Source organism: Barbus barbus, assembly GCF_936440315.1.
Source record: "Barbus barbus genome assembly, chromosome: 4".
Lineage (NCBI taxonomy): Eukaryota > Metazoa > Chordata > Actinopteri > Cypriniformes > Cyprinidae > Barbus > Barbus barbus.
In genome coordinates, this window is record NC_136732.1 from 8,380,698 (window position 1) to 8,406,697 (window position 26,000).

The following is a 26,000-nucleotide window of genomic DNA, read 5'->3' on the forward strand; positions in this document are numbered from 1 at the left end:
TACACAAGACTAGATAATGATCTGAGATACCATTGCTTTGCTGCAGAATTTCAACACCACTAACATCAATTCCATGTGACAGTATTAAATCTAGAGTATGATTTCGACAATGAGTAGGTCCGGAAACGTGTTGTCTAACCCCAATAGAGTTCAGAATGTCTATGAATGCTGATCCTAATGCACCTTTTTCATTATCGACATGGATATTAAAATCGCCAACAATTAAGACTTTATCTGCAGCCAGCACTAACTCAGATAGAAAATCAGCAAATTCTTTAATAAAGTCTATGTGGTGCCCTGGTGGCCTGTATACAGTAGCCAGTACAAACATCACAGGGGATTTATCACTAACACGTGTTTCTCTAGATAATGTTATACGCAGCACCATAACTTCAAACGAGTTATACTTAAAGCCTGCCCTCTGGGAAATACTGAGAATATTGCTATAAATTGTAGCAACACCTCCCCCTTTACCTTTCGGACGTGGCTCATTTTTATAGCAGTAATCTTGGGGGGTGGAGTCATTTAAAGTAATGTATTCATCTGGTTTTAGCCATGTTTCAACAGAGCAAATCTAGATTATTATCATTGATCAAATCATTTACAAATAGTGCCTTTGTAGAAAGGGACCTGATATTCAGTAAGCCAAGCTTTATCAATTGTTTCTCTGGTATTGTAAACATTTTTTATTTGTTGAACATCAATTAAATTGTTACTCTTAATTTGGTTTGGACTTTGTGTCTGTTTCCCGAACTAGAAAATACAGAAAACCCAGTCTCTATAATGTGATATCTGGGTGAAAGAGTTTCTATGTGCTGAGAATGAACTGACTTCTGTGACGTGAGGCGGCTAGCAGACGGTCGGTTTAGCCAGTCTGTCTGCTTCCTGACCTGGGCCCCAGTTAGTCAAGTACGAACTCTAAGACTATGTGCCATATTTTTAGAGAGAAGAGCGGCACCACCCCAGGAGGAATGAACACCATCTCTTTTCAACAGGTCAGGTCTGCCCCAAAAACTTGTCCAATTGTCTATAAAGTCTATGTTATTCTGCGGGCACCACTTAGACATCCAGCCATTGAGTGATGACAGTCTGCTATGAATCTCATCGCCCCGGTAAGCAGGGAGTGGACCAGAGCATATTACAGTGTCTGACATCGTACTTGCAAGTTCACACACCTCTTTAACATTATTTTTAGTGATCTCCGACTGGCGAAGTCGAACATCATTAGCGCCGACGTGGATAACAATCTTACTGAATTTACTTTTAGCATTAGCCAGCACTTTTAAATTTGCCAAGATGTCAGGGACTCTGGCTCCTGGTAAACATTGGACTATGGTGGCTGGTGTCTCTATTTTCACATTCCGTACAATAGAATCACCAATAACCAGCGCACTTTCATCAGGTTTCTCAGTGGGTGCATCACTGAGTGGGGAGAACCTGTTTTGATGTTCTGATCGGAACGGAAGAGTGGTGTTTTGACCCGTGACTAGGCCGCCTCACAGTCACCCAGTTGCCCTGCTGCACGGGCTCTACCAGAACCGAACAATGTACAGGACTCCCTGAGCTAGTCGCATCCAAAGCAGTATCTGCAGCTCGTGAAAAACTAAGCGAGAGAGAAATGAAAACGGAGCAAGAAAACATAAAACAATAATAGGGGCGAATAGAAACGTGAATGGAACCGCGAGTAACAAGCTAACCAGCTGATGCGCTGCACTCGTGGTTTTAAAAAGCGAACGATCAAATTACTGATTAGTTTGATAGATAATACCAGAAATATGTTGGGAATTAATTATATGTTCACTTTAAACAACAGAGAGTGAAAGTAAGGTAAAGATTCAATAAAAAAGCGGAGCTACAAAAGCAAACCTCTCAGCAGCACAACAGTGACATCAATGATTAGGAAGAGTTTTAGAAAATTTGTACTGGTGGTGTGCCTCCAGGGACAGGGTTGGGAACACTGCTTCATAGGGATCGTAGGATACATATGTTATTGTACATGAAGGGGTTTGCCTCATAGGGGAAGATATATACTGGCCATCATTTACTCACATATAGGCTACTCCTGTTGTTCCAAATCTGCATAAATGCAACTTTTCTGCTTTAAAAAAATAAAAATAAAATAAAAAATCCACAGAAAACGTCATACATTATGGTGATTAATTTTCATTTTGGGTAAACTATCCCTTTATGATTACATAAACTAATTTCCACACAGACAGCATATTTTGAGAGGAAAGCAGAAACTCATCACTTTGGTTTATTGTAATCTTAGATATATATATTATACGAGAATGCATTTTAAAATCCTGCTGAAATCTGTTTTTCAGCTTTTTATTGTTGTATACAATTTCAGATGGATTATGCTTAACTATTTTGTGTCATCAAATTCCAAATTTTCCAGGTTTTGTCCAAATCCTGGAAACACTTAAAATCTAATTAAATAATAAAAGTACAGTCTGACATTTGTTTATTTCCAAACAAAAAGCAAACACATCAGTGTGGAATACATAAAACAATTAATATAGCCTACAGCGATACTCAAATGGCAGGAAATGGGTTAACTAAGGCAGCTGACGTCATTATTTGGGGGTTGGTAAATTTAAAGTTACAGAGAGATTATTAGTACCATCCATCTAGGATTTATTAATAAAATATTAAATAAAGTTTTCAGATGATCAGCATTGGTAAAACTGATCTGTCACATGCAATCACATATATGACAGATTAATTTTATATCACTTACAATTGTTTATTATAGCAAGCAGAACACTGGTCTGTAAAAAGGCTTTCCCAGAAATTACTTGCTGGCTGGTCTGCCCATGTTGATATTCGTGTTTAGCATCCAAGTGTCAGGTTATCTCAAAAAACATCTAATATTCACATTTAGACAAGAATCAATGAGTACAAAAATAATCATATATAATGTAGGCTAATGGTGGTTACACGTAGGCCTACAGTTTAATAACTGCACAGATTTCCCACCGCTACCAAATAAATATTAATATGTTTTAATATTGTATGTTTCATCAACCATATTTTCACTGAAGAGTATAGAGAACAAATGTTTTTTTTTTTATCAGTATAACCATCATCAGCAAAATCAGTTTATTATTTTTGAAGTGCTTCAGAGCAGCCTTTATCAGATGCACACACTTCAGTTAGGTTTTTGGGCCTATGCAGTCCTGTCCATTGGTTTATTTAGTCCATCTACATCACACACACACACACACACACACACACACATTGTTCTCTGTATGCTGATTTTTATCTTTTTTTCATTCTTTTTATTTTTGAAGTAACAGATGGCTGTATCAAAAATAACAATGAATTACAGTAAAACACACAAAAATCAACGGTAAAGACAAAACAGTTTTATTTTATTTATAAAATTGCATTTGTTTTGAATATCTACATCACAAACAATGTCCAGGCTCAATTTTTAAGGTTGTTCCTACTGCATGATGTATAATTATTTTTGGAAAAATACCTTATTTGAGTGATATGTAAAAGGTGTTTGGAATATTTTATTGTGTTTTCCACCATTTACACAAAAACAGAAATATGAAAGTCCATTTGAACCCTTTTGTATCTTCTCAGAGAAACAGGTCTTGCTTCCTTTGAGCTGGAGAGATAAAGCTGGACTGTCAATCAGAGACCAGTCATTCAGTCCTCTTGATATGTTCCTCTTTCTATAGAGAAATCACTCATTCTGTATCTACATATATATAAAATTCTGTACATATAGGCTATAACCTAATTCATGATGATACATGGTCCCAACGATGGGAGAAAATGCAATGCATTAAATGTTTCTCAATACACATTCCAGAATATAAACATCTCTACACCACTCTACAAGGTCATATATATATATATATATATATATATATATATAATTTTGCCCAAAGAGCTGTGCATGAGACCTGCAAATCTGAAACATTACGAAGGCAAAATGAAAATATAAATTCGAATGTGTGATTTCAGAATATTATTTAAATATAGGTTATATATAAAAGCACATTTCCTCTTTGAAGAGCACATACCTTTCAGCGAAACAGATCGAAGAAAAAGTAATTGATGTAGTTTTTTTTTTTTTTTTTTTATAAATCTTTTATATATTGTCATATATATTTCGTGCATCCTTGTTTCAATTCTATCGGGCCTTATTCTTCATTTATCTGTCGCTCAGAATAAACGAGTTCGAGTAAAGCTGATCCAAACACTTCTTTCTTCCCGTTTTTCTTCAATCTTACCGATGTGTCCAGAAATCTGGATCGTGTTTCTCGGTTCCAGGTCTGAAAGTACCGTACAACGAATTTTTAATCCTTCAACATATCGCACATTTCTTTCTGCACTTCGTCTCGTGTTCTCCGAGTATAGCTCCAGGGCCAGAGAGGGTCCGCCTTTTGGAGCGCCTTGAAACGGTTCCTTCTAATCTGTTTTCATCATCTAACATGGGACGCCTTGAAACCGCAGATCCAGTTCTTTCTTTCTTTTTTCCAGATAGCCCAATGCGGACTGGCGAGCAGCCAATCAGAGTCTTGTTTACACTCCGTGAGTGACAATACACTGGCAACGTGCCAACCAATCAAATGCTCCTCCAAATGGAGCCTTTTTCTAAAAGCATGCTAATAAACCCACACACTGGCTATTAGCGTTAAATAAACTATAAGATACAGTGCAGTTGCAGTCACTTAAGGTGTATATGGATCCGTCGCACTTACAGCCTACCTCGATTTTTGAAGTTTACGCTAAATGGTGTTTGTTTTAATTTGTCACAAGTATTGATTCATGCTCTTTTTTTAATGAAAATAAATTATACATACCTGCTGGATGTTACTAAAAACAGCGGCTACATAGTAATCTTCCCCAGGTGGGAATCCTGTGCTCCTTTGCAAAGGACTATTTAAGGTTTTAACACATTGTAACCTGTCTCTAGTAGTTTGCTTGAATTTGCCGCTCGCCTCATTGCTCTCGCTCTCCACGTCAAATTTCTATTGGTTACAGATTTCGACCAATCAGAGCGCGGAGTGTCCCCAGGCGAGCGACGCCAGCTCGTGAATCTGGCCAATCAGCGGGCGTGTTTACTCTCGCGGAGCTGAGAGGCACGCCGGACAAGAGAGTCGCCGCTGCGAGACTGACTCGCGACTTCAGTGGCCTAGAGAAACCCCAGACCGGCGAGCGACAACAGCTTCAATCCTATGAGAGGAATTAGGACTGAACCACTGAAATATGCTTTTTAAAATAAGCGACATCATTGCTCATACTTTTCTTGATTTCTAATTAAAATTATTTATTGTTATGCAAGGATATAACATACCAGTAAGTAATTCATTTATTTTATTTTATTTATTTTATGTCATGGTTGTGTCGCCTAACGTCGAAAAAAATCAAAAAGACCTTCAAAGAAATATAACTTTAACTAAACAACACAAACAATTATGGTGCAACATCCAAAGTGGAAATGGAAAGCATATAAATATAAAAAATAATTAATAAATATATGCACTTAATCACCGAGGTAGCTATACAGTCCGCATTTATTCGCTTCATTTAAAGATTCTTATTTATATTTCCAAGGCATTTGTTTAATAGCCTTTGCGAAATTATTCTTTCTCATTTAAAGCTTGTTCAGCTTACTACTCAAATTACCAATGATATTTTCACGAATATACTGTAATCACGTAGGCTACATGTTTTTATATTGTAGTAGCCTATTTGCGCTTCTGCTCACTATTTATTATATCTACAAATTTATTTTTTATTATTGTTAAATGTAAAATATTTTCTCTAAAGATTCCTTGATTTGAAACATGTCAAGGAAAAAAATAAAAGTGAAACGTGCATCATCCAAATTTCCAGTTGTCCTTTATTATTATTTATTCTTCGCTGATCAATATTTATTTGTAATGATCAATTCTGATTTATTTCGGATCGGCACGAGAGAGGCGCGTTCTCCCAGCCGAATAAGACTACATTACCGACAGCCAAGCTATAAAAATAATGTGAGTTTCCGTCTTCTATTAACAAGATTCACAGCTGAGTTATGCTTTTTGCTCACTTTGATATATAAAGGCACATTTTCTAGCATTTTACTATGTGCATTGTCATGCACGAGACAAAAACAACTGCTATTTGCATCGGGATTATGCAAATATTTACCAACATTCACGATTCGGCTGCCGATACAATGCAAGTATTCAGTTGCATGCAAAAGCTGCGATTAAAACAAAGCATGCAGCGTGTGATTGAATGTCGTGTGCTCGAAATGGACGGCTGTTGTGGAGTGCTGGAGCTGCACGGTAATGGCTGACGGAGAGCAGCAGTCCTCGCGCGCAGACAAAAGCTGCTTGCTGTAAAGACACCTCGGTTTGAATGCATGGCCTGCTACAGCGGAAAACACTGAAATTATTGCAGTTGCATATTTTCTGAAAATGCATTAATTGATAGTATTCCGCGTATATCAATTAAGGAACCCACTGAAATAATTCATTTATTGTGTGACATTCTGCATTTTCTTCAAATCGAATCTACCAGAAAGAGAGAGCACAAAAGGCTTGTTGAAGAGAACAGATAAAACAAATGAATATTAATACAATGTAAGCTGGAACTCGACACTAGATATAATGTGTGCAAGGATCTGTTATATTTAATTGCTCTATATATAAAAGCTAAAAAGGTCAACCAGATGGAAGGAAATTGCAGTTGTTTACATACACTCACACACACACACACACACACACATTCACACACTGTCTTGTCTTTCAGTCTATTCTGATAAAAACCAAAAAAGGACTCATACAAAATTGGTTTCTGTTAGCAAATGCTATTTACTGGTTATATGCCGTTGCCTTTTTTTTATTTAATCAAAATGGGTTGGTGTGTAGGCTATAGCTGCTGCTATTTATTAAAAGTAAATTGATGGTATGTTTATTCAAAGTGCATGTATCCTACATGTAAAACAAAATATTGACATTATGATATAAAATATGGTAGCCTATATAAAATACCACAATAATTAAAATAAATAAATAAAGGCATCTAATCAATGTCATTATTTTATTTTTCATTCACATCATGCACATATCTAAAAATCACTATATTATTTATTTGATCTGATTTCATTAATGTGTAAATGGTTTGTTCAAGTCGTCTAACAATAAAAACAGAAGGGGCTGAAGTCAAGACATCCATTATTCTGGAAAAACTATGTCATTTGTTTTAATTTTGTTTGTTTGCCATCATATGTGTGCATGCTTGCTCTTATAAAACATGAAGACACTATTTCAATTAAAAAAAAAATTATCCGTCCTAGAAAAGGTGTGAATCTTTATCACGTTTCCATACACCAAGGATCGTCTCTATTAGGCCTATTCAATCATTGTCATCTATGGCCTTTTCACATCATTTCAATGGACGCTTAAAAAATTATGCAGTTCTTCTCTAAATGAATGTGCATCAAAATTAGGTCTCAATTTATATCGCAGTTTTCGTGATGACAACAGAGCATGAAGCAGATGCATGCTGTGAAATACCGAGATTATAACGTCTCTTCTTTCTTTCTTTGTAGAAAAGATGATTGAGGACTTCAACCTGAGCAGGAGAGGCGAGCTTTCCACTAAAGCAAACGCAGACGGATTACAGTACATAGGTTTCATCTGATTTCCGCTTGATTTTGGATTATATCGGCTGTTTTCTTTGAAATGGAGGGTCGTGATTTCTCCGCTCCAGCACATCTCCTTTCAGAGCGGGCCACTCTAGTGCATCGCGCCGCCTCTCGCATCTCCTCCTCCGGCCACGGCTCTGTGCAACATGCGCCTCATTTTCCAGCCGGGAAATATTATCCATCTCACTTACCGATGGCGGCGCATTCAGGTTTGTTGCGTTTTCTTTGATTCGCTGGCGTTTCTGTGGAAGCTCAATAAAGATTTTACACACTATTTTAAAGAATAGCGACTGTTCATGTTTAGATTAGGCCTGTGATTATTGCTTCTTTAGGATTTCTTCTAGCTCTGAACAACCTAAAATGTAACAACAAAGGCATCTGAATCCACATAGCAATTCAAGAACCGCAGCCTACTCTAAAATCTGGCTAAAGAAGGTTTATTCATTTATTTTGTATTATTATTTTGCTTGTTTTAGGTGCTATAGATTGACAAGCCTATATTGCCTTTTTGTTGTTTTGTTATGCTCATATCCTTGCTGATTAAGTCCAGACTTAAGACTTTAAATCCTTGTGTCTACATGAACCGAATTGTGGAGGTGTAAATGTGATTTTGATAAATATGAGATGAGCGCATCTCGATTTAATATGAATTGTGACAGACAACGGTTATGAGGATATTGGGCATGTAACAGCTAATGTTTTCTGGAAGGTAGTGTATAAATTGCCCCTCAAATTACGATTTAAGAACAGATTAAAACAAGTTTTGAATAGCTACCAAAATGTAGGCTACTTTAAATATTTTATTTATGCAGGCTATTGTTTTAATTTTTATTTTACATTTGTAGTTATTTAATATTTGAGTAATACCGATGGAATATTTTAATGTTTAAATTTAATAGCCTAAATTCGATCTTTCCAATGATCAAAATACAGTATTGTAATGTTACTGTAGTAGCGAGTAATTAGGTTTATTCAGATGCAATTTCCTTAATATTTTGCACCATTCTTGAACAAAGATCCACATTGTCCATTTTGCATTGCACATCATTAAGGCAATACTTAGATAATTCACCGTATATAGACAATTATAAATCTAAATCAGTTAAATGAAGACTTGTTTTGCACTACTAAGGCCTTAATGTTCCAAGTCACATAAATATTGCCATTCGGTGTCTTGCATTTAGATGGTTTTGGGAACAAACAGATTTATAAAACCTATCAAATTACAATTATTGGGCTTATAGATTATTATAACCCAATTTAGACTGCTAAAATGTATTAAAAAGAAACATGTCTTGTTACTTCTGAATCAAATACAGTATCTACAATAAGGCATTGTTCCAGCAGTTTCCATAAACTAATGTACACTTATATTTATAGTGGCAGATGTGTCCAATACTCAAATGAGTATTTAGGGTAATGTTAGCTAAAGGGTGCAGGTGTGCTGTTAACCGGATAAGATAATGTATTTTGGTTGTACACTCACAGCTTGCGCCACCATGCAGCCGTGCCCTTAACTGTCATCACTGTTCAATGATTGAGACAGGTGAGGTATTGTACCTAGAGATAAAATTCGCAGAGTTTTATAGCTTTGTCTGGAATATTACCATCTCAACCATGTCTCATGCTTGATTCATGTGGTGACATTCAACCTGTGTGTTATTACCACACCACCACCGCCACACCTTTATTCTAGACCAGGATGACGGAAGGCAGTTTTACATTATCTAAGGTTAATGAAAAGCACAGGTTTTTACATTGTTGTTTGTATCTAGCAGGACAAATGAAAAAGGATGCACATTAATACTAGACTGATATATTGGGCAGAATTATATTTGATATTTGAAAAAAAATGATCATTGACTGACAACTGTGCTATTTTACACTGTGTGTGTGTATATATATATATATATGTGTGTGTGTGTGTGTATAATGACATCAGCCATTAAAGGCGAAATGTGGAATTTCTGTTTCCTGAACATTCCTCCCAATAAGCATCACATTTTAAAACAATCCCAAATTAATCTACCACTAATGTATATGTAATTTAACAAATACCGCTGTTTATTTAATTAAGGCTAAGCTAAGAACAGCACCATGGTCATGCAAACCAAGCTGGACGGTCACCAAACCAGTTTTTCTCTCATTAAGCGAACGGACCGGTCAATAGCGTCCCACAGGCGTAAAGGGGGTGTAGCTGCGTTAGTGGATTTGCTCTATCCCTCCAGGGAATGCCTCCCTCACGGCCTCACATGAATTCTTTACAAAGAACATGAATATTTCAGGGAATTGATGTACAAATGCATTCAAATGCAGGTTGGGATCCAGGCTCAGTGAAAGACCTTCTGTGGTGTCTTTCAGTGGCTTTATTATTCAGCTGCTATTGGACTCGGAGGCTTGTAGAGACAGAGGCTGCTGTCGCAACGCTCTCTTGGCTTTGAAACAGCGATGTTCCTCAAAGACTTATGAAATGTGGGCTCGTTTTGGAGAAAGCTCTTGATTTCACTTCTCCTCTTGGTTATTTCGGTTGTTCCTTTAGCTTTGATGCTTATGCTGGGATTGAAGTTGCCATTTTGTGCTAATCTCTGGGAAATGTATGTGCCATAGCACCTTACCTGTTACAGGAGAACATATAAAATGAATCTCAATTGAGCGTTAAAAACGTGACTTTGTCATGGTTTCTTCTTTAGAATCCCGTTCAATTGGAACTGAGGTGTTCCTGATTAGCATTGAGATTTGGACCGTAATAGATCTTCACTAAAGGAAAAGCCATATCTAGATACCAGAATATCATATAGAAGAACCATTTTGGGTTCCCCAAATAACTTTCAATGAACAGTTTTTAAAAGAACTGTTCTTAGTGTGAAAAACATTTTACATTGCATTGCTTTTAGTCATTTAGCAGACGCTTTTATCCAAAGCGACTTACAAATGAGGACAATAGAAGCAATCAAAACCAACAAAAGAGCAACGACATGCAAGTGTTATGACAAGTCTCGGTTAGCCTAACACAGTTTTTCAAGAAAATCTAGCATTAGAGAATAAATATGCAATTGATAGAGCAGGGTTCCTCAAATCTTTCTCTGGAGGGCCAATCTGCTGCAGTTTAGCTCCAACCCTGATCAAACTCACCTACCTGTGATTTTCTCATGATCTTGAAGACCCTGATTAGCATGTTCAGGTGTGTTTGATTAGGGTTAGAGCTAAACTCTGCAGGAGTGGGCTAGATTTGAGGATGACTGTGATAAAGGGTCAAGTGTTTGTGTGTTGTTGTTGTTTTTAAGATATATAAAATAGAATTAGAATAGTGCTAGAGTTAGAGGGTCAAATATAGATGGAAGAGATGTGTTCCGTTTCTTGAAGATGGCTAAGGATTCAGCTGCTCAGATTGAGTTGGGTAGGTCATTCCACCAGGTGGGAACAGTTAATGTTAAAGTCAGTGAAAGTGATTTTGTGCATCTTTGGGATGGCACAATAATGCGTTGTTCACTTGTTCATTATTTTAATAATCTAAAGAACCTTATTCCGCTATAAAGAACCACATACAAATTATGTGTAATGGAACAATTCCATGGATGCTAAAGGTTCTTCATGGAACCTTCAACGCCAATTTATAAAAGTGTGAACTTTTTTTGGCTTGAGCCAATAAGTGAACACCAAAACAACTTTAAATCAGTTAAAGTTGCTTTTTAACTTTACCAACAACCCAAGCAACCACAATCACCCACAACACCTTAGCATAAACACCACTCAAATTGTTTTAAAGGAAATCTAAAAAATCTAGCTAGGCCTATTTCTATTCTTTATGTGCCTTAATTTGAACTGTTTAAACACCATCATGACTAGTTTGTGAAATTGTTTCACGGATCCTTTCTAGAAATGTCAGAATTTTAAAGCATTCTCATGTGTAAGCACATTGTTATTGAGGCTTGATGTTGCATTAAACATTTGGTCTCCATTTCCTCCAAACCCTTGATTCTCCTGTTCTTCTTAACATGTCTTTTTTGGGGGGGGGTTGAGTTGGCTTCCTTCCTGCAACCCCCCACACCACAAACACAGACAGACACACACACACACACACACAGCCCAAGACCATTGTTTCCTATCACAGCTTTGTGTGTGTTTTACAGCATGTTGCTCAAAGATAAAAACACACCCTCCCTCCTCTTTTATTGTCTTGGAGGGGCAGAACATCCCTGTCTGTACCCTCATTCTTATATCCTGCCTGGATATCCCAGCAACCCTGCTCTGTTTACAGGTTAACCCTGCTGACTGCCGCTTACCCTTGTGTTTTACTCTCCAGAGGGGAATAAATAACTGTACTGAGAGATTTTATTAAAGGGCTCATTGCGTGAACGTCTCAGACAAGGGGTAAGGGGATGTAAAGGCAGGCACAGGTGTTTAGTGGTGTTATGAAAGCGTGTCTGGTGTTTATGGCAGACCAGATGAAGGGGTTTGTAGAGAGATATAAGGTTGGCAAGCCATAAAGTCTCTCTCACTTCCAATACAATCTGAGATTGCAGTTTTAGGGCCTACATCAATGGCTCCACTGATATTGTTAGAAACCATTTCTATTCTTATCCTGCATGCTATAAAAAACACATGAAATCAAAATGCGCCCTTTTATGTAATGCACTTACCCGCTCACTGTGTGAACAATTAATCAGTGCACATTAATAAAAAAGGAGGTCTTTGTATTAATCTTTCATCAAAATATATAATAACGTGCTCCACCTCTACAATAATAACCACAGTGCTTTGATTCTGCGATGTTACACAAAGTTTTTTGTTTTAAGTGTTTTGATGTTTTGTTTTGTGTGTGTGTTTGTTGAGGACATGACTAGACATAAAGATTCTCATGGCTGGCTTTTCTATAGAAAACCCAACCTGGGGTGTGTTTCAACTATGGTTGCAAGTTCCATCGTTACCAATAGAGTTCAATGGAACTAACGACCGTAGTTTGCTTTTGGGAAATGCACCCCTGGCTGAAACCAGCACCCGGCCTGTTCACACCAAAGATAATAACTATAACAATAAAGTTTAAATAATCACTCCAATTCAATGAGAATATGTCACGACAATAGCAATAACGACACAGAGGAACAATACCATTGGAAGCAGTTTCAGATTTTTTTGTCCAGCTGTTAAACGATAACAACATTGACAATCAGCCAATCAGAATCCATTTTAAAGAGCTTGAGCATGTAAAGCAGCAGATGACAAAACTGCAGTGCACGCTTATAATAAAGAGAATGTTATCATGCGTTGGTGTGGATGCTTATATGGCTATTATTTATATATATATTATTATATTATTTATATTTATTATTTATATGGATTTATTTCAGTAACACTTATAGTATAGTGTTACATCCGACTCAAGGAAGCAACAATAAACAGGGTCTGAAGTCCAAAAGTACGCTATATTAAAGCAGACAATATTTATTTAAGTCCAGGGGTTTAAATGATAAAGATAATAAATGAACAACCACAAAGAAACAAACAATTAACAAAGTGAAGGTCCATCTTCGGAGCTCAACTGCAGGACAAGGAAAAAAGCTCTCCTCCAGCAAAAGCCAGACACCTTAAATACAGTCCCGAATTGGTAGCAGGTGTAGATCCTTATCTGGTAACCTATAAAACAAGAAAGAACGACAACAGGGAAAAAAACCCAAAAATAAAACGAGACCATAACAATAGAGACCAACTCTCACTATATAGTTGCTTATAGCATGCCTATTATTTGGCTGTTTCTTAGTAATTATAAGGCACATGTACATGACCATATTTTACTTCCCTAATTCTACCCAATACCTAAACTTAACAACTACCTTACTAACTATTAATAAGCAGCCAATTAGGAGTTAATTGAGGCTAAATTCGTAGTTAATAGTTTGTTAATGGTGAGAATTGGACCTTAAGTGTTTTTTTAGAGGGTTAGTTTATAATAATTATAACTGGCTTTATATAAAAACAATGGAAGTCTATGTAATGATCATATGTAGTTTGATGAGCGTGTGTATGTGGGGTGGCACTGTGCCACACAGCCGTGGCGTCCCCTCACGCTGCAGGTCAGGCAAGCACTGCAACCCTACACAAAGAAGACAAGCTGGACGGGCAATCCTTCCTGTATCACATAACCCGTATCACATTTTCAAACCCTGCCGCGTATTTTACACTTCAGCAGAGGAAGCTCACACTTCCCTTAAACTACAGCAGCTTTCGAAGAATAAACCATTAAACAAGACAAGCAAAAGAGATGTTCAGTGGACCTTCAGTTGAAGGGAACCGTCTCTCTCCCTCTCACCAAGCAGCCTCGGGCCAACCGCCGCGTGTGCTTGTGCTGCATGTGACAGCTGTTAGACATTATTAACGGCTCAAGCAGAAAATCCAGATTACTTGTTTTTAATTTCTGTTTTATTATTGTAATCTTTCAGAGAAAAGAACACATGTTATGCTGGTGGATTGTGGGTCTGGGTGTTGAGGGGTGTTTACTGACCTCAATCATGGGTCTGGAACCTCTGAGAGCTAACAATAGTTATTGCATTGACTAATGCAACGACCAAGACATTTCTCATAATATTTATTCATCTTTGTTAATGTTAGTAATAAAACATGTCCATTGTTAGCTCGTTACCTCAAGATCCGTTACATACTATTAACTTTTGATTTTAAAATGTAAATTATTAAATGTTGAATGTTGAGACTGAGATGCTTTAGAAGTATTGTGCATTATTTGTCATGTAAACTAATGTAGTTAACTAATGCTAACATATAGAACCTTATTGTTAACCATTATGGTATTTCTTATGGCATTTTAAAACAGAAATAGTTTACTATAAATTGTATAATTTTCACAAAGGAAAACTAACAATTTTCTGCTATTTGGTCAAACAGTCATGGTTATCCTCTGATTAAAATACAATTTATAAATAAGAAAAAGAAAGAATGCATAAATAATCAACTCAACCCTTAGTTTGTACAAACAAACAAAAATGTCTTGACAGTTGTATGTAATAACTTATATCGTCCCATTGAATTTTGTGTGTTTATGTTTAAATAATCTGAGAGATGCTGCACTATTATGTTTAGGATGCTACTGTGTATATTTCATCAATTTGTTTTTATTATCTTTCATTAAAGTGAAATGACTTTGCTGACATTACCAATGCCACATGGACAAAACAAAACAAACACACACACACACACACACCAAAAAAAAAGTTCATCATAGCTTGATATCCTTAACATCCAATCAAATCCCAATTCCATTATTACCCATTAAATATTCTGTTTCACTTGGAAATATGTGGCACATTAAGAAAATTAATTTAGTATTTATTATGTTGTCTTTAATAGCACTCTTAAAAATGCGTTTACTTACAGCTATAAGAGGCTAGACACTATATTGCTTTGTTTGTGTTGAGTCAAACAAACAGACTCTTACTATCTTACGATCAAACTTACTATCAGTTCACACTCATGAATGAGAATTTGTCACTAATTGGGTTGTGCAAGTCACCAGAGTGACAGACTTCACTGATACACTGTACTGAGTTAGAGTTGTGCCATTAAATATACATGCTGCATTCTTTTCAAGGATGCGTCGGCCCTTTTGTGCAAAAACAAAGATTAGTTTCAGAAATTCCAATTTAATCAGTCTCGAGGGACGCTGAACGCAGCTGCCTGTGTCTCAAATGCACAGCGACTTGTTGCACTCGAAAGTGAGCTGTGCTACTCACAGACACACTGTTTGGAGAAAATAACATGTTTTTGCATTTTTTGCATTTAAGATAATAATCTGGCTCAAACCTTTTTAAAACAAGGAGTCTACATTCGTGGAACGGTTATAATCATATTGACATCTGTTTTTATTCTAAATGGCTTGAGACCAATAATGATGAGTAGAGTAGAAAACAAATAATGTTGCTATATAATGCATCTCAATCTGTGATGTCCATTTATGTATGCAGAAATTTTGCTTACTTTACATAGTATATATACTGTACACTACAGAAATAGTAACAGTTGTATGGTAATATGCGTAGCCTTTGTCCTCAGTCTGACCTAGTGCACACTTTGACCACTAGGGTACACTGCCTCCTTTTTCTAACTCTATCTCTCTAGCTCTGATCAGTCATTTTTTTTCTGTCAGATGGGAGGTTAAAATGACAGCACAGCGTCATTCTGTTTTCATAGAAGAAAATGTGAGCAAATCTGAAATAAAGCCTTATTTACAGGGTTTATTTGATTTTAACAAAATGTTTGTGCTCCATATGTGAATGATGCCTCAAATTGAGGAGAAGGCCCATTGAGGAGAAGTGTTCTGTTACTTTTCTAACCATTCGGATTTATGATTTTTACCTGGCTGATCATAAAAGGTGGCAATTAGCCTGGCAATAATCTACAGACAAGAATATAACAGACACTTAAAGCCTCTTTTGACACGACCAGGGAGAAACCACCCACAGATCATTTCAAAGCAGCTTCACATTAATAAACAGGAAAATAACAGTAATGTTGTACAATTAATCAGCAAGTTTGATTCAGTTATAATCAGTAGACAATAGTGACATTATTCAGCTCAAGCTAGTTTATTTAGTTTATTTCATTCCGTTCAGGTTCTCATCCGGTCAGTGCAGTTAAATTGTTAATATTACTGAATATTAATTGCCTTTAAACCCATCCAGTGTAATCCACTCACATTTTCTTTCTGAAATATCAGATTCTACAAAGTTCTGCAGGAAATTTGAAACACTGGCTTTGTTTGAGACTCTGAGCTTCTAGGATGTGTGCGGAAAGCACATCGTTTAGTTTGGAGACGGTTAAAGAGGTTAGTGCGAGGGATTAGAATTGTATAACATCTATCTAATATTAAAGAGACAGCTGCGGTGCAGGAGTTAATCCTGTGCTATGGGGCAGGAGTGATGATGATTCCTCTCTGGAGGCCGTGGGGAGATCCAGGCTGGATTTATGGCTCTGAGGGTGTTTCGTGGCAGGAGCGGCCCGCACCGGGCCTGCCTGGACTGATCAACAAACACCCCCCACCCCTCCCCAAACTTACTGTGGCAGGTGTTTTCAGTAAACGGCTGCGGGTCCAGGCACAGAGCCCACTGTATGCAACCAGAGACAGGTGTCAACACCTCCCTCTATCTCTCTCCTTGATTATTTTATCTATCTATCTATCTATCTATCTATCTATCTATCTATCTATCTATCTATCTATCTATCTATCTATCTATCTATCTGTCTGTCTGTCTGTCTGTCTGTCTGTCTGTCTGTCTATCTGTCTATCTCTCTATCTGTCTATCTCTCTATCTGTCTATCTCTCTATCTGTCTGTCTGTCTGTCTGTCTATCTATCTATCTGTCTATCTCTCTGTCTGTCTGTCTATCTATCTATCTATCTATCTATCTATCTATCTATCTATCTATCTATCTATCTGTCTGTCTGTCTGTCTGTCTGTCTGTCTGTCTGTCTATCTAATATTCATGAATGCATAATAATATGAAAATAAATAAACAGATAAAAATCTCTCATTTTACAATATTGTCAAAACATAAGTATAAAAATAGTAGTAATAATAATATACAGTACAATAATGACTGCATAATAAAATGTGAAAAACTAAATAAACAAACAAAAATAATAACATAGATAAACAAAAAGTATAATTTTATCTAATTTATTAAAAATAAAAAGGACATTGCGTAAGTATTCATACCCTTAACTTAGCTGAAGCATCTTTGTAGCCTCAAGTCTTTTTGGGCATGACACGACAAGCTTTGCACATCTGCGTTGGACAATTATCTGCCATTCTTCTCCTCACCTCTTCACCTCTTAAACTGAAGTTTGGATGAGGGCCGACAGACACTTTCAGGTTTCTCCAGAAATATTTGATTGGGTTCAATCCCAGGCTGTGGCTGGGCCACTCAAGGACTCTTACTGTGTGCTTAGGGTCATTGTCCTGTTGGAAGGTGAACCTTCTGAATACCTTTGCAAAACACTATAGATATACACATTGACTCTTATTTAAAAAAAGGAAAAGGGGGAAAGGGAAGTGGTGTGTGGCCAAGTATGGTGACCCATACTCGGAATTTGTGCCGGACCTGAGACTCGAACCCACGGCCTTTGGATTACGAGTCCGACTCTCTATCCATTAGGCCACAACTGCCCCAATATGCCAAAAAATGGCTGTTACATGGATCACTTTATCATAGTTTATATTTTCAATTCAAAATGGCGTAATCTGACTACAAAAATTAGTTTACACTACTGTTGGTTGTTTAACATTTCTACTGTAAAACAGTTGTCAGATATTAAATGTTAAGGTACGTATATTGTACCTTACACTCTTTCACTATTAAAATGGATGCATTGCTCTGTAAATCACATTCAGATCACTGAAGCAGACCAGCCTAAAAATGTAACTTTTATCCTTTTGTCATACTAAAAACAAACAGAGAGTATAATAGAGTGCTGCAGAGCAGCATCAAGAATATCAAATATTAAGGGCCGACAATTTGGCCATATCTGATTACTGCAGGTGACTCGCCCCTCTCAATGTCAATGGGAGTTATGGCCTTGCTGGGAACTATAAATATATATCTCTGACTCATATAAAAATATGTTGCTGGAAATTTTTTATGGTAGGTCCAGTAAAAATACAGTTAGGCAAGTACAAGCACTGACTTACCCAGGCCAGCAGAGAAATCATTACTGTTGAGCTCTGAGGATAAAGCAGTGTGTCTCCGGCAGGTGAATTAATTGGTGCTGATGGTGTGATAAGGGTGTGTTTGTGAGCGAGGTGTGAACTAAGTCTAGTAATGATTACTCTGTGTGTAGTTCTGGGGGTGGAGGTGGTTAATGCTCGTGGATGGAGGCAAGGTTGAGTCGGAATTTGGGAATGGGGGGGTGAGGGGTGTAGGATAGTATCTGATTAATAGCTGGGAATGCTTTGAAGTGACACCCAAGCACAGTGGCACACTGGGTAATGGTGCTAGTGCGTTTCACTTTTTAGTCTTTATTAGGCTGCATTCTTTCACCGCCATCTCTTTCCTCCGCAGGCTTCATTACTGTACAATAATAATGACACTTTTATTCTTTCATCTTTTCACACGTTGCTGCCATTTTCCACTGTCGTGCTCTGTAAAGTGGCTGATTGGCTCTCATTTTCTGGCTCTCAGTTAGAAGTACGATGTGAAAAGAGGAAAATGGGTGTCAAGCAAACAGCTAACTCTACACTTGGGTTATGTATGGAATAGCATTCTGACATACTAACATTAATATTGCTATGCATACTATGGTGCGTAAAGTATGCAAATGTTCCGTATGGAGCAGATGCATGACATTTGCCAAAATGTACAACAGGCATACTGTGTGAGAACTGTAACCCACAAAGTGAATTAATATCATGTGAGGACTGTTGCATCTCTTTCTCGACTCGTTATTTGTTCGGACTACCAGGGGCTAGATATGCAAACCATTCTTTAGAATAAAATAACGGAATAATATAAAAGGTAAAACTCAATTTTAAGGACCAATTCTCACTAATTGCTATTAGCATGCTTATTACTAGCACATTAGCTGTTAATGCACATATTAATAGCTTATTCTGCATGAGCATATTTTAGAACCCTTAATCCACCCCATACCTAATTTAACTACCGTACTAACTATTAATAAGCAGTAATTAGGAGTTTACTAAGGCAAAAGTCGTACTTAATTAGTAAATTAGGTATAGTTATAGATTAGAACTTAATTAGTTATAGATCTCTTAATTAGTTAATATTGAGAAACCTTAAAATAAAGTGACCAAAATTGCCATTTCCTAACTTTTAACTGTCATTTTTTCCTTCTTTTTTTTAACTTCAGAAAGTTAAGAATATTTTGTATTACCCCCAAAAACCAAAAACAAAACAAAAGAAAACACCCCCCCCCCCCCCCCCCCCAAAAAAAAAAAACCTTAAAAGATTTTATCTTCTGTTTTACCGTGATTGTTAAGACACAAAGAACTTAAATTCTTGAAAATAATGTTCTTAAAAATCATCGTAAATAACGTATTAAATAACAACAAACAAACAAACAAACAAAAACAAAACAAAAAAGAAAATATTTTATCTTTTGTTTTACCATAATTGTTTTTAAGACAAAAATAACTTAAATTCTAGAATATAATGTTCTTAAAGGGGTCATATGATGCTTTTTTAAAGATCATTATTTGGTTTAACAGAATATGTTGACACGCTTTAATGTTCAAAAAACACATTATTTTTCAAATACTGTACATTATTGTAGGTCCTCTATGCTCCGCCTCTCTGTGCAGTCTGCTCTGATTGGCCAGCTGACACAGTGTATTGTGATTGGCCGAACACCACAAGCAAGCGTCGGAAATGTAACGCCCCTTTCCATAATCGCAAGCTTCAGCTTTCAAAATAAATGTAAAGACAGTTAAAAATGTCCTTAGTTTTACCATCAGTTCAAGCCTGAGAGGGGAACAGAGCGTGAGAGATACAGTGTTTGCACACAAGCCTTTCAAATATTTCCACAATGTGACGTAGACATGTGGGGGCGTGTTTGAATGAACCGTTTTAGGGGGCGTGGCAGAGTCTTAACTTTGATAAAGAATATCTCTTTGGTTTTGAGACTTTAGTCTTTGCAACTTCATGGATCTTATCTATGCACAATCAACTTGTAACACTCCAAAGAAAAAGGAAAACTTGAAATCGCATCATATGACCCCTTTAAAAATGATCGTAAATAACTTAAAATTATTTAACACCCATTTTGTCTTTAATCCCCAAAAGTAAGATGTTTAATGAATTAATTAAGTTGAATCAAATGTATTACTACAACATAACGCTGCATATAATACATAGGGTTGTGCACTATTACTCTGAAGTTGCACCAATGATCAAAAATGTAAACGATACGTGACATGACTTTTTGTTCGATTCAATATTTAGAAAAATCCTTACAAAATTATGTCAAACAGACATATTTTAAGTTTGTAATTGTTATGGCATAATCTATCTATCTATCTATCTATCTATCTATCTATCTATCTATCTATCTATCTATCTATCTATCTATCTATCTATCTGTCTGTCTGTCTGTCTGTCTGTCTGTCTGTCTGTCTGTCTGTCTGTCTTCTATCTGTCTGTCTGTCTGTCTGTCTGTCTGTCTGTCTGTCTGTCTGTCTGTCTGCCTGCCTGCCTGTCTGTCTGCCTGTCTGTCTGTCTGTCTTCTATCTGTCTGTCTGTCTTCTATCTGTCTGTCTGTCTGTCTGCCTGTCTATCTTCTATCTATCTATCTATCTATCTATCTATCTATCTATCTATCTATCTATCTATCTATCTATCTATCTATCTATCTATCTATCTATCTATCTATCTATCTATCTATCTATCTGTCTGTCTGTCTGTATATCTGTCTGTCTGTCTGTCTGTCTGTCTGTCTGTCTATCTATCTATCTATCTATCTATCTATCTATCTATCTGTCTGTCTGTCTGTCTGTCTGTCTGTCTGTCTGTCTGTCTGTCTGTCTGTCTGTCTGTCTTCTATCTGTCTGTCTATCTATCTGTCTGTCTGTCTTCTATCTGTCTGTCTATCTATCTGTCTGTCTGTCTGTCTGTCTGTCTGTCTGTCTGTCTGTCTATCTATCTATCTATCTGTCTGTCTGTCTGTCTGTCTGTCTATCTAGCTATCTCTCTATCTCTCTATCTATGTGTCTATCTGTCTATCTATCTGTCTATCTGTCTGTCTGTCTGTCTCTCTATCTATCTGTCTGTCTGTCTGTCTATCTATCTATCTATCTATCTGTCTGTCTGTCTGTCTGTCTGTCTGTCTGTCTATCTATCTATCTATCTATCTATCTATCTATCTATCTATCTGTCTGTCTGTCTGTCTGTCTGTCTGTCTGTCTGTCTGTCTGTCTGTCTGTCTGTCTCTCTATCTATCTGTCTGTCTGTCTGTCTATCTATCTATCTATCTGTCTGTCTGTCTGTCTGTCTGTCTGTCTGTCTATCTATCTATCTATCTATCTATCTATCTATCTATCTGTCTGTCTGTCTGTCTGTCTGTCTGTCTGTCTGTCTGTCTGTCTGTCTGTCTGTCTGTCTCTCTATCTATCTATCTATCTATCTATCTATCTATCTATCTATCTGTCTGTCTGTCTGTCTGTCTGTCTGTCTGTCTGTCTGTCTGTCTGTCTGTCTGTCTGTCTGTCTGTCTGTCTGTCTGTCTGTCTATCTATCTATCTATCTATCTGTCTGTCTGTCTGTCTGTCTGTCTGTCTGTCTGTCTGTCTGTCTGTCTGTCTGTCTGTCTGTCTGTCTGTCTCTCTATCTATCTATCTATCTATCTATCTATCTATCTATCTATCTATCTATCTATCTATCTGTCTGTCTGTCTGTCTGTCTGTCTGTCTGTCTGTCTGTCTGTCTGTCTGTCTGTCTGTCTGTCTGTCTGTCTGTCTGTCTGTCTGTCTGTCTATCTATCTATCTATCTATCTATCTATCTATCTATCTATCTATCTATCTGTCTGTCTGTCTGTCTGTCTGTCTGTCTGTCTGTCTGTCTGTCTGTCTGTCTGTCTGTCTGTCTGTCTATCTATCTATCTATCTATCTATCTATCTATCTATCTTGTGTGTTTTTAAGAATGTATTTGAAAACTCGAGGATTCTTGGAATTTATCTTAAGGACTTTTTCCCGAAAGCTTTCTATGATACCAGTCCCTGAGTTTACAGTAACCGTGAAATTAAAAAGACTAAATTATTAAAAAGACTAAATTATTGTTTATTTCAGACGCCATGTGACAGCAGTGTAGCATTCTGCTGTTTGCAACATTTATCATTGCATACTGCATACCGTTTCACTCCCTGTTTTAAAATAGTAGTCAGTATACGGTGTTTACTGTGTGGTATTCAGTAAGTAGTCAGTTTGTATTCCTCTCCAAACATAAGCTTGGCTTTGGGAGGGATAGACACTTGCTTTTGGTCTGCTTGTGTTTGTGTGTTGCTTGGCTGTGAGTTGCGAGTTATGTATTAGTCGCAGGACAGCGTGCTGTTTCCTGCGAGATGGCGATAATTGCAGAGAGGTCAGGTTATAATTACAGGCTGCCTGATGCTCTGATGTGTCTTCCTCTTTCTCTGGCGGTGTGTCAGTAGCTGTTCAAGTGGCTGAGAGCCTCTGGCCATTCCTTTGTGGGTGTGTGTAGTGTTTTGTTCTTTTACAGGCTGTTTCATCTCCTCACTTTTCAGCTTGATGTTGCGCTTAGTCTTGTGTAGCAAGACATTTGACTGAATGGTAAAGGTCTGGTCCTTATTGCAGTTTATTCTGGCAAAGGACCACCCATTTAGACAGAAAGATTCAAGTGACTGACACGGAGAACAAGCGATCAGTCACAGTTGGTTTTGTTTTTATTTGCCGTTTAAGGGTGGAGTTATCTGTGGTAGATTATTACACAATAGAATACATTTAAATAATGATGTGGCATTTTACGCAAGCTATTTAGAAGACACTGAAATACTGAAAATATGTACAGACAACTTCATAGCAGAGTAGAGAGTTCTGAATATAGAGAGTTTACTAGTTCTTATTGTATCAACATAGTTTTCAAGTTTGCCTATTAAAAAATTTCTTAACTTAAAATTAAGACGCTCAAAAACTGACACCATCATGGGAAGACAATTTCATTTTATTTTCTCAAATATTATAGTAAATGCTTTTGTCATGATTAATGTTTTAACCCTGCTACCAAATTTATTGTAAGACATAAGTATATTTAATAATACTTGTAATAATAAGTGTATTTTAGATAGATCTATATATTTGAATATATTATTTTTGTTATTATTATATGATTATTTTATGCTTATTGCAGAAAAATAACAATCACATGAAATGTGCAATTGAAATTTTTGGAGCTGAAAAATGGGAAAACTTTATATAATAGAAGTAAAAAAAAAAATATATATATATATATATATATATATATATTTTAACTTCTATTATTTATTTTTATTTTATGTATATATATATATATATATATATATATATATATATATATATATATATAGCTTTTACTATTAGGTTCCACCTGTTTTGTAAACATTATTACTTATACTTTTTCACAGAAAGTACCTTATTCTTTCAGCTTTCAGTAAATGTGTAGTACTTTTATGTCCATTTAGCGTAGTTTTTCCAAATCCATAACACATTTTCTCCCCCAAAATACAAAATAAGTACAGATCTTCATATCCTGTCTGGGTGAGTTTATCAGTTGAGACATGCTGCTGATTCACCTTGTGAAACTTTATGATATTCCATCAAATTTAAGTGATCAGTAGTTATACAGTGTACTTGTTCCTTGCAGAAAATGCTTGTCTCATACATTTATAGGAAGGCTGTAACTTTAATGTGAATTAGGACCTAACCAAGAAAAGCATAGTAAAATCAGTGTATTACCTGCAATCATTGGCTTTACAGAGAGATCACAGGATCTTGTCCTGGGCCTTTTACAGAGGTCATTACATGGCTCCGTTCCAAATCCTAGTAAATCTTAACAAGAGCGTTTGCACTTCAAAAACGTAAAATTTTTTTTGCTGAATTTAATCAAAAGGCAGCACCCTGACTGATGGAACCATGGAACATCATAAGTGACTGAGGCCGCTTTTACACTGCAGGACTTGATTTGTTGACCAAACCCTTTTTTTTATGACCAGCTAACATCATCTTTTAAAAGTGACACACATGCGATATCTGCATTCACATTGTACACTTGGTGAAACAACCCTAGGTAGATGTACTGACCCATAAGCAGGGTTGCCAGGTCTGCGAAATAAAACCATCCCAATTGACCCTTCGCAGGGAGCTAGACGACAGGCGATCTGACCAATCATAATACCAAATCTGCCATTTTATCTGACAAACAAATCAGACAGGCGAGTAGATGGACTGGAACTTCAAAAATCTTTTCGCAGTTGAAATAAAATATGTTCTGATATTCATTCATGTTTATTTTATGCTTTAAGTAAATATGAAAAGATGATTGGTTCACGTGCCACTGAGGCAGTACAGTGATCTTTCATGACATATTAAAGAGACACAAAATTATTTTTATTGTATTGGTAATTATTTTTTGAAAATTTGAACACAATTTGAAAGCTAAGACTTTGTTTTATACCAGAAATAACCTGCTCTGTCTTGTCCGTCGGTGCGTTGTCAGTTTACTCTTTGCGCTGCAATGTATTTTTCACTATGTGAAAACATGAAGTGTGAGAGCGCCATGGTTTGTGGGACTTCGCTGCAGTAACGAAGGAGGGTGGGTCTTTGCGATCAAATGCTAAAACTTGCCGGCGGACGGTCACATTGTAAAGGGGTGGGGTATTATTTTTTACCTGTGGACTAAAAAATAATCTGCGGCAAAAGTAGCCCAATTCCATAAGAAAAATGTGGACTTGGCAACACTACAGAAAAGCGTTCACCTGAGCTGACGTCATTTTTTAAATGGCGTACGACTCGCATTGACAGGGGAATATCCCATCTGTCCTCTTACATGGCAGACACAAATGCACATATCTGATTTATTTTCACATTTGAAAGAGGCCTGAATCCGATCTGAGAATATCAGAATCCATGAGCTTTTTTTCCCCCTGCTAACATGTCGGTGGGTCATATCCGATCTGTGCCACATGGGAGGAAAAATTGGGTAACTTGAACCATGTAATGTAAATGCGGCTTGATTTGTATCACTTTAGATATGCAGCAGCTCCCTGCACCACACAAACAGTATGCAACTTTTGTTGGATTGCAGCTGAGATGTTAATGTGTTGCGTTTAACAAGCACCCAGATATTATATAAAAAAAATTGTTATTAAATGCATTTATTTAGCCGACATTGCTCTCAACAGCATGGACATTTTTACTGAGCCTGTCACAATGCATTCTGGAATTGCCTGCCTTATTTGATAAATAAACAAATTTTCTGTGAGAAGCAAGCCATGAGCGACCACCACTGTGTCCTTGAATGATACACTTAACCCCAGGTTACGCCAGGGCCTCTGTTGCTGCAGTGAGTTCACAGTACTGCTCTATGGCAACATGGTGTGATTATTATGGAAAAAATTCCATCAGTCTTGGTCAAGTGGTTAAACATAGAGACAAAATGTTTCAAAATATGACACATGCCAGATCTGAAGCTACATCTCCCCAAGAGCATCACAGCTTAACATGGGTCAAAGTCAACAAAGCAATGTTGGCCTGACTCCTAACATACAATGCTGCCAAAGCATACAAATTCATATGGAACAGAAATATATTAAAAAATTTATTA

At 36.8% G+C, this 26,000-nt stretch overlaps 1 protein-coding gene across 1 annotated transcript in view; it reads left to right on the forward strand.

The window, feature by feature from the left end:
- Nucleotides 1-5,086: 5,086 nt before the first annotated feature.
- Nucleotides 5,087-26,000, forward strand: part of LOC306867315 (BAH and coiled-coil domain-containing protein 1-like) — an 86,011-nt gene continuing 65,097 nt past the window's right edge. Inside the window, exons 1-2 of the mRNA XM_079412916.1 lie at nucleotides 5,087-5,322; nucleotides 7,571-7,875. Of these exons, the coding sequence (XP_079269042.1) occupies nucleotides 7,860-7,875 (16 nt within the window). The 5' untranslated portion in view covers nucleotides 5,087-5,322; nucleotides 7,571-7,859. The remainder of the gene's footprint in view (nucleotides 5,323-7,570; nucleotides 7,876-26,000) is intronic.